This window comes from Alosa pseudoharengus, unplaced genomic scaffold (genome assembly GCF_046254945.1).
Source record: "Alosa pseudoharengus isolate Yale_2024_CS ecotype anadromous, Long Island Sound unplaced genomic scaffold, YU_APseudo_1.1 YU_APseudo_1.1_scf_13, whole genome shotgun sequence".
Taxonomy (NCBI): Eukaryota; Metazoa; Chordata; class Actinopteri; order Clupeiformes; family Clupeidae; genus Alosa; species Alosa pseudoharengus.
In genome coordinates, this window is record NW_027468598.1 from 10,738,918 (window position 1) to 10,749,293 (window position 10,376).

The 10,376-nt window shown below is 48.1% G+C and overlaps 1 protein-coding gene across 1 annotated transcript in view; it reads left to right on the plus strand.

Moving 5' to 3' along the window:
- The window catches only part of LOC143121636 (acetyl-CoA carboxylase 1-like), a 74,028-nt gene that overhangs the window by 45,390 nt on the left and 18,262 nt on the right, over window positions 1-10,376 (plus strand). Inside the window, exons 42-46 of the mRNA XM_076282108.1 lie at window positions 2,048-2,191; window positions 3,670-3,790; window positions 5,646-5,742; window positions 7,492-7,588; window positions 7,829-7,964. Of these exons, the coding sequence (XP_076138223.1) occupies window positions 2,048-2,191; window positions 3,670-3,790; window positions 5,646-5,742; window positions 7,492-7,588; window positions 7,829-7,964 (595 nt within the window). The remainder of the gene's footprint in view (window positions 1-2,047; window positions 2,192-3,669; window positions 3,791-5,645; window positions 5,743-7,491; window positions 7,589-7,828; window positions 7,965-10,376) is intronic.

A 10,376-nucleotide genomic window follows, 5' to 3' on the forward strand; every position in this document is an offset into this window, starting at 1 on the left:
ATAAATCTAGCGAACACATTTCCACGAATCACGGATGTGTTGATGACATAAAATAGGAAATATTAGAGGACTTAATGAGACGTGATGTTGAACTGCATGCCGATGCCATTTAACCCAAATGCCCTAGCAGCAGTACGGGAGAGGAGAGCTTATTTGACAGATCCGCATTGTCTATAGTGAGGTAATGTTAGATTACATTGCGAAAATATCACCATGCATTCATAACCTTGTGATTCAGTGAGAGTGATCCCAAAACATCGGAAAGTGACATTTCTGTATTACATTTTGTCAAGAGGAAAAATCAATAGCAAACTGTTCCCAACTGACTATAGCGCTGTGAACCGTTCCTGGCTGAGCCTGGCAAATCTGCCATCATAATAGCAATCAGCTATGGAGCAAGCGTGCCTGTTGTTAAAGGGAATGTGAGATGACGCTCTGATTGGTTTATTGCACGTTACGCCCAAACCACACCCAAGAATAATGTAGCTACTACAGACCACCCCATTTTAGATTTGCGTCGGGCGCAACAGTCATTATCCCGCCGGTAAAATAGAAACAGCGCCCAAGATCCGCCCACAAAGCGATTTGCGCAAAGTCAATTGCGCTAAAGTGCAAGATAGAGCCCTATATGTTTATATATACTGTATGCCTGGCTAACATCAGACCGATTCTCCATTGAGATCTGGTCTGGTCAACTGTAGCTCATTTTCGATTTTCAAGGGGCGCACTCTGACCAAAGCCGTTCGAAAGTATTGCATACACCTCTTTCTTGTCAACATTCTTGTCTTGTCAAGGTTCTAAGTGCAGTTGTTTATTCATCATTCAAAAAGAATGCACACACTGTTGCCACCAAAAGTGCTTCAGTGGTGCTCTTGTCTGTCATTGTGTAAAGCCCACCTCATGCTGGATAATCATTTGCGAATTTCTGTGATTTTAGATATCAGTTTCCATTGGGGAGTATCCAGATGGATCTGCCGATGCAAATTCAAATGCATTCTCAAATTCATCTTGAATTCCGAGGTTATATTCATTTGAATTGAATTCTGTTGATGCAGTGGCGTTATATACAGCATGCAGTCTAGATACTAACACTAAATGAAGCTAGTTAATGAATCCTTAATGTAAGCTGGGACCCTGTGGGACCTCTGTGTACTGGTTTCTGGTCAGCATGTCTGCTGTGTGGTGAGTTGTGAGGGCCACTCTGTCTCCCTGTGGGCCCCTTTCATAGCTTACCTCCCGGGAGCCTCTTCGTCACCCTGGCCTGTCGATACTCAGGAGGAATGGGAGAGGGCTCTGGTATTAATACCCACTGGAGGTTACTCCGAGGGTCCCCCCCCCCCCTGCGTTGCGATGGCGGCCCACCCAGTGACCGGCGGGTGACGGAGTGCTCTTTAACACCCAATCGACAGTATCGACGTCCCCCAGGAACGGGACAGGGGGCCGGGGCGGCCCGTACAGGGGGAGCTCGGGGAGCTGCTCTCTCCTCGGCCGTGTGATCTTATTGATCCGAGACCCTGAGACACGGGCCCCCGTTGACACGGCTCCTCATTGCTGCTCCATAATGGAGAGATTAAGACGGAGATTACACGCAGGAGGGCAGGCGGGATAGGCCCCGCTGGAGGAAGGGAGGGGGGGGGGGCTCAGCCATGTGAGGAGAGGAGTGGAATGTGGGAGTCAAGAGTCGCCGGAGAGGAGAGTGTGTTTGGTAATGTAGGCATTAGTCTCAGCATGGAGGAAATCCAAACTTGCAGATTAGGTATCGATGAAGGTGCAGGAGATGAGCACAGCAAGCTAACTAGAACAGAATCTCACTCTAATATACGTCTTCATGAATCAATGCAGTGTATGAATAATACAATACACTGTATATGTCGCAGTTGTAGATATACAGTACTTATATTTTGAGATGCTTGATGGCAAACTTTCAATCGACAATCTAGGCGTAAAGTATCCTGTTTTGATGTTTCATATATTCCTGTGTGGGGGTTGTGATGGGCCATTTCTGATGTGTGTGTGTGTGTGTGTGTGCTTGTGTGTCTGTGCACAGGTGCTGGGAAGGGAAGTGTACACCTCCAACAACCAGCTGGGAGGAGTGCAGATCATGCACAACAATGGAGTGACCCACAGCACGGTGTGCGATGACTTTGAGGGAGTCTACTCACTTCTACAGTGGCTGTCCTACATGCCCAAGGTAACCCCAACACACACACACACACACACACACCTTCCACCGCATCAGACAAACTCTTAAAACCACTCTTTAAAAATGTTTTTTGTGATGGGAGAATGACAAGCAGATATGGTATTAAAGGCCACCGTATCTATGAAAATGGGGTATGCCGTCTCCCCTAGAGTTAGAGAAGTGAGCAAAAATATTTTTGTCTCCGTGCATGCGTTGTCTTAGTCCGGCAGCGCCCCCCGCTACCTTAGCTTAGCATAGGAAATGGAATATCTTGTCGCCAGATAGCATGTCGTGAGTAAAAGTGAGCCAACAAAAAGAAAAAAAATCCCTAATTACTTGTACTTGTGGAGTACAAATGGCAATGCAGATTAAGACGAGGCGATTTCCTCGGCGGATATTGACTTGGAACTATGGGGCGAAGCACTTCTACTTGGGCGCCCTAAGACAATGCATGCACGGAGACAAAAATGTTTTTGCTCACTGAGCTAACTTAATTTCATAAAACAGTGGTGCGTTCCTTTAAGTATGTACTGTATGTCCTAGGGGTATTCTCGATTGTTTTTATAGTGATACATATCACATTAAAACTCCACCAGTACTTTTCTCTACATGTTAACATTTTATTTTATGAAGCTCATATGGGTATATACATGTAGGGCATCCTCAAAAGTGCTGACCTCAGCAAATGATGTAAAATGATGAGATATGTCAGCAGTCCTTCTGCGCTCCTTCCCATCATGCTCGGCTGTATCTGGAGGGCTGCGGAGTGGACTGGGCATTGTGTGGAGCTCAGCTGAGCCGACGGAGCTGTGGCCAGTGGCAGGCCGTGCCCTCTCGGCCGGGGGGCGTGAACTTTGGAGGTCCCGTCCGGCCGGGTGATTGATTAGCTGCACTGAGAGCGCGGCGCCCCCCTGCAGGTCCAGGCATCTGGGAGCTGGCGTGTCCGAGCTCGAGCAGCTGCCCTGCCCCGCTCCAGTGGCAGAGAGCAGAGCAGAGGCGGGCTTACCCCATTCCAGTGCCACACAATGCCCAGCCATGCCAACCAACCCTTCCCCAGCGCCTCGGCTCACAGCCCTGCTGCAATGCTACGCCCTGCTAACCTACTCTCTCCTCCTCCTCTAATAGTCTATTCTACAGGAATTTCCATAGGCTTTGGCCCATAATTAGTTAAGAAAAAGGTGCTTACTGCTGCCTATGGAGGAAAATTACTTTCAGGGCAATTTGAAGTTGCATAACAACCTCTTTTGTGTGTTTGTGTGTGTGTGTGTGTGTGTGTGTGTGTGTGTGTGTGTGTGTGTGTGTGTGTGTGTGTGTGTGTGTGTGTGTGTGTGTGTGTGTGTGTGTGTGTGTGTGTGTGTGTGTGTGTGTGTGTGTGTGTGTGTGTGTGTGTGCGCGCGCGGTGTGTGTGTGTGTGTGTGTGTTTGTGTGTGTGTGTGTGTATGCGTGTGTGTGTGTGTGTGTTTGTGTGTTTTGCGCATGCGAAACAGTGCGTCTCAAGCCCTGTGCCAATACTACATGCCAAGGACCCCATCGACCGTCCGGTGGAATTTGTGCCTACGAAGGCACCCTACGACCCTCGCTGGATGCTGGCAGGACGCCCTGGTCAAGGTACACAATCATAATTCACCGCCGCTAAGGCCTCCCATTCATCATGCCCCTTTGTTTTCAGCCCTGTCCAGTGCCACTGGGCAGTCCGAGTGTGTGTCGCCTCTGCATTCATCCAGCGTTATTAAATCAGGTATCGGTCCATTTGAGGGGGGAAAAAAAATGTCATAAAGCGAGACAACAGCCCGGCTTTCTTACTGAGATGAATCTGGAGCTGAGCCCCTTTGTACACTTGTTGCGAATATTTCACCGGTGTTTTCATTGACCCCAGCCTGTTAGGTCCAGTGCAGTTGACCAAGGGCATAAGAGCTTCAGCCGCGCTAAGTGGCTCCAGGAAAGGCCTTCAGTCGAATCACTTAAGAAGGAATGAAAGAGAAGCACTCGCTCAGAAGGAGGCGAGCAAATGATGGTGTTAATATACACAGTATTTGAGGCTCATGCGATCCCACACTTATATCTCGTCTGTGTGCCCACACACACACACACACACACACACGGACACACATACACATACACATACATGCAAACACACACACACACACACACACACAGTCACACATGCGCTGTATCACACTGGAGTATTTGTGATTTATGTGCTCTTGAGTCAGGGGCACGCTGCGCACATTAGCGCCTCTTACATGCCTCAAATTAGAAGAGAGTTTTTCTGTTTTTAAAGGTATATATATATTTTTTTTCTTTTCTTTTTTTAAATCATCGTTTTCTTTTTTTTAATATCAGGTCATTTTTATCCCCAGTGCCCATCAAACAAATGCTTGCAGCAGCAACTTCTAAATGGAGTGACTTCATATTTTAATTTAGTGTGCGCAGTTAAAAGTGCAGGCTGTGGGAGAGAGAGAGAGAGAGAGGGAGGGGGGGAAAGAGAGAGAGAGAGAGGGGGAAAAGAGAGAGAGGAGGGGAAAAACAGATGATCTGCGGCGATAAGTTCAAGCGGATATGTGGGAGGTTAAAAGTTAAAGTAATTCATTACGGCAGATAGGGGCGGCGATATTCCTCATGCTGACACCCCGCACGAGGAGCCCCCCGAATCGGCTGCCATCGGCCAGCAGCGCTCTCAGATGGGCCGAGATAACGGGCAAAATTGATGGTCATATTTTACAGCAGGTCACAGCGAAGCGGAGTGTAGAACATTGTAATTACAAGTTTGGTGATGGTGGACGGGGGGTGGGGGGTTAGAGTGCTGTGTGATGGGTGCAGGGGGGTGAGGGTGGGGGGGGGGGGGCTTTGTTGGGAAAGATCGAGCAGAGGTGAAGGGAGATGGGGGGGGGGGGGGGGGTTGGAGGGGGCGGTGAGGGAATCTTTGTCTGGTCAGAGATGAGTAGACACACACACACACACACACACACACACACACAACCGTTTGGCTTAATTGAATGGTAACCTCTGGAACTTTGCTGCTAACACGGCAGAGCGATGAAGTGCTGAGTGCTGCTGCTTTTGTGTCTGCCCCACACACACACACACACATACGCACGCGCACACACACTCACACACACACACACATACGCACACACACACACACACATACGCACACACACACACACACACACACACATACACAGTCCTGTCTGATAAGGCACAGAAGCTTTGGAGCCTGCAGCTAGCTGCTATGCAGTCTGTCCCTGAGCGGTGAAATATGAGGACTGCTAGACACTGCTATTGGATTTTGTTCTGTTCTTTCCCTTTCTTACATGGGGTGCTTTTAATTGTACCTTGTGCCTGAAGCAGCAGTTGTCAAGTCTCTAGCTTCAGGGTTTTTTGACTTGACTCTCTCTTTCTCCCTCCCTTTTTCTCTTTCTTTCCTTCTCTCTCTCTTTCTCTCTCTCCTTCCCTCCTGCAGGTGCCAGAGGCCAGTGGCAGAGTGGTTTCTTTGACCACGGCTCGTTCCAGGAGATCATGCAGCCCTGGGCACAGACAGTGGTGGTGGGTCGAGCAAGGTATTGCCCTGTTTCACTTGCTTACACACACACATAAACACACACACACACACACACTCCCCCTCTCACTCACACACTCACTCACTCACACACACACACACACTCACACACACTTTCACTCATTCCTTCCCTTTTCCCTTTCTTCCTTCCTCCATGTTTTCTCTTTGCTCATTTCATTCCCTCCTTCCCCCTCTCTTCCTCTCCCTCCTATTCCTTTAGTTTTTTGTTCAGTCTTTCACTTCTCTCCCTAACTCTCTCCCTCCCTCTGTTCCGGTCCCTCCATTCCCCTGTGATGGCCCTGCTTCTTTTGAGCCCTGGGCAGCAGAGATGAGGTCTGACCCCAGAGGGCCTCTAAGGGCCTGTGAGGATGAGGGCAGTGGGGGCCACGACTCTGGCCCCGGCCATTCAACATTTACTCTGCCCACTGGCCCCTCTCCTCATTCCACCCCCACCCCGTCACCTCTTGGCTTCAAACAAACACAATCACGGACTGACCCCGCCATGACGAACACTGCCCAATGCTTTTCAGTACCGGGAACACTCTCTGGCTGTCAATATCCTCCATTGCACACTCTTTCTCTCTCTCTCTCTCTCTCTCTCTTTCTCTCTCTCTCGCTCTCTCTCTGTTTCTGTCTTGCTCTCTCTTTTTCTCTCTCCCTCTCTCTTTTATTCTATCTGTTCCACCATCATCTTTCTTTTTTGTCGTTCTTTTGTCCCTTTCTCTCATGGGCACCTCATCCCAGGCTGGAATGGATTGCACTCTCATCATGTTCTCGTTTAGACTCTTCCTTTTCATTTTCTTCATCCCCCCACCCAGCCTCTCTCTCTTTTCTCCCTTTCTTTTCTTTCTCTTTTTTTTTGTTTGTCCTGCACATTTTTTTTTTCTTTTTCTTCTTCTTTCTCATCTCCGCAATCTTTTTCTGTCCAGAGCAGTTTCATCCCAATGTTCTCCAGTAATAGTGGAATAGAGAGAGAGAGAGGATGGGGGGGGGGGGGGGTTGTTATAAGAGTCGGGACAATTTGGTCCTGGAAGGGATGTGTGTGGGGCTCAGTGTCCCATCTCAAAGCATCATACACACACACACAGACACACACACACACACACACACACACACACACATAGACATTGCGGCCGTGATGAGCCCATTTCAGCCTCATCTCACCTCCGGATGCTCATTTCCTCTTCTAATGAAAAACACAACAATTACCCCAGGCCCTGTCAGTGGCCCTCAGATTGGCTTCCATAATGAATATTTTGTACAGACATGAAGGGGCTGTGCCTCTGACTCTTTCTTTCCCTTTCTGTGCCCCCCTCTCTCTTCCTCTTTCTCACTCTCTCTGTCTATGTTTCTCTTATTATGATCTGTTTTTTTGCCTTTTTACCTCTTTTTGAGAAAAGGTCATCATTTTGTTACTTACCCTTTATAAAGCTCCTCAGTAATGCTTGGGAGCTATTGGGAGATAATGGTGCATTATGTGGCAGCGTGTGTGTACAAATAGTCTCAGGTGATTTGCAAGATGTTCAAAGAGGGGTTGTTGATGGTAAATGAAGTGTAATAACAAGTAAACCCTTTCCCTGCGTAATGTGTTGGATGTAAATTATTTCTTTTTAAAGTTTTTACTTTTTGTTATTCAGATGTTGTTTGTTTGTGTTGTTGTGATTTTACTTTGTGTACGTACGTTGTGCTTTGTCATATCAATGACATTTTGACAGTTGTGCGATTTGATGAACATTGATTTTGGCCACAGGCTCGGAGGCATCCCCACGGGAGTGGTCGCTGTGGAAACCAGATGTGTGGAGCTGTCGGTCCCTGCGGACCCTGCAAACCTGGACTCAGAGGCCAAGGTACGTGCCTTGAACCCCACCACAAGCACACGGCAGCTAGATGTGAACAGATGTTTAGCTACCAGTGCTTGTTCAGTGAAACTACAGTATATAAATGAAGATGCCAGAGAGCCTCAGCTCTTTTAGCACCTCAGCATGAGAATCAGGACTGTTACCTTATAAATGTGTCCCTTGACCCTTTATTGACCTCCTCTGTGACCTCTGAGAGTCCATGACCTTTCACCCCTCTCTCCCTGACAGATAATCCAGCAGGCGGGCCAGGTGTGGTTCCCTGACTCGGCCTTCAAAACGGCACAGGCCATCAAGGACCTGAACCGAGAGGGTCTGCCGCTCATGGTCTTTGCCAACTGGAGGGGTTTCTCTGGCGGCATGAAAGGTCAGTCTGATGCCCCCTCATCTTATCCCACCTCTAGCCAGCCACAATGACCACTCTGCCCTGCCCCCACCTCCGTCCAGTCATCCTCCTCCAGACCCCCCAGCTGCACATCTGGACGTTCTGGTGTATTTATTGTATGTAATTACTGAACCATACTAAATGATGACTGAACGGTGATTGTCTGCCAGAATGGTGGTTCTTGTGACAATACTTCTTTTATGTCTGGTAAAGAGAGCCAGAGCACAAGTATGTCATTGTATTCTTGATACATATGACAATGCACTTGAACTGAACTAAAGCTACAGTAGCTATAGATGTACATCAGGGCCTGGTTCCCAGAGGTGGAACACACTGACTTCAGGAAGTGAATGTCCTGATTACTCTAACTAGTTGATCGACATGGTTGAATAGTTGTGTTATTTAGAATCAGTCGGTTTAGGGAATGGATGGAACAAATAAGTGGTTGGACTTTTTTAACACCAGTATCTGAAACTGGAGTTTCCCACCTCTGTCTTTTACTCCACCTCCACCCAGCCACACTTACCACTCTGCCCTGCTCCACCTCCATACAGTCTTATCCACTCCCTATAACCACTCTGCTGCAGTAGGCAGAGGTGTCCATCAGGGCCTGGTTTCAGGGCCTTTAGTTTTCACTCTAAAGTGGCCATGACCGCATGTACAGTAGCACCAGGCTGGCGAGCTTTGAATTATGGAAATGAGTTGGCCGTGGGTATTGTCTCCCCTGCTCTCCGTCCCCCCTCTCAGCTAGTCCTGGCATGATTGCTCTGGGCAGAAGAATGTGTGTGTGGGTGTGAGTGTGTGTGTGTGTGTAAGTGTGTGTTTGTGTATGCCGGATTGTGTCTGTTTGGAGACAGCGTGTCAGCGCGCGCTTTAATAGCTTTTTAAACGGAGACAGCTAGGTGTCAAACACGCCGCTGTTTAATTAATTTTGTTTGTCCTGCTCTGCTTTTGATAGTCATGGGCTGCTGGGCTTCCCTGTAGTCAGCCAGCAAAACAAAAGGAGAGGTGAGCGCAATGCATTCTGGGAGTGCCCGTCTAGTGCTTCGGTAGCCTGATGAGGGGTGGGAATTGACTTTGTGTGTGTGTGTGTGTGTGTGTGTGTGTGTGTGTGCGCGACTGCGCGTGCATGGTTGTGTGAGTGTGTGTGTGTACAGTATGTGTGCATGTTTGTGTGTGTGTGTGTGTGATGAGCTAGTATTCAGAGCAGTTAGTAGCACCTGGGTATATCTCCTCCACCCCTTATTGATTTGAGATGTTTCTTTAGATGTTTCTGATTAATCAAGTCATTTCATAGACAGGGAAATATCTCAGACAGGTTGTAAATCTCTGATCATAACAGGTTTTAGTTCCAAATGTTGCTAGTTTGAAAGTCTTTTGGTATGATCATAAATGTGTAAACATAGTATTACAATACACAGCATACAGTGGTTATGGATGCAGGGCAGTAAATTGCTAAATGAGTCATCCTCACACAGAGAAGGTTTGGTTTATAGTGTCTTATCTGAATTGTTTTTGTGTGGCCTGCGTCAGTTTTGTTTTGTTTTGTTTTGTTTTTTGTGCAGTTGCATTAGTATTCAGTATGTGGTGGGCCCCAGCCCCTTATTCCCCAGCTGTGTGAGTTGGTCTGGCTGCGTTGTGTTTGTGGAGGTGTGCGTGCAGTGTTTGCATACGATCCTGCGCATATGCTGCGGCGGGGGCCGGGGGGGGCAGGGGTTGGTGGGGGTTGGTGGGGGGACTCAGGTTAGCTCATTCGCCCGTCTGCCTAGAACCTACCCACTTGCTCCGGCGGGACTTTGATTATTCATTGGGAAAATGCTGGAGCAAAGCGGGGTCTAGGGGAAGAGGAGAACGGGCGGGCGAACGATGTAAATAAGTAAATAAATAAATAAATAAATAATAAACAATCAGCGCACCCCTCACTGCACACACCGCGAGGAGCCAATCGCTACGTCGGGCAAACGACTTGGAAATTGTGTGTAATGAGTAGGAAAAGATTAGAGGCAGCTCTTGCTAGGCTGTAAATTGACATTAGTAAAAAAGAAAACTCCTTACCAGGCGGTCTAGGCAGTCTAATTTAGACAGTAAAGAGAGAGAGCACAAGAGAGAGAGAGAGAGAGAGAGAGAGAGAGAGAGAGCGAGAGAGAGAGAGAAGAAAAAGAAGACTGGGGGAAGGTGAAAAGAATCCAGGATTGGGCCAAAAAGCCACTACCATTCTACCCTGACCCCCCCCCCCCTTCTCTCTCTCTTTCAGTCTCCCTCGCCCAGTCTCCCCCGCAAAGGTTATTCAGCATAATGTAGAAATTAAATTAGTGGAGGCTGAGGAGGATTGGAATAAGGATGGGGCTGGTTTTGGCAGAGTCATTTTGGTGGCGGGCGTATTACGGAGGGTGG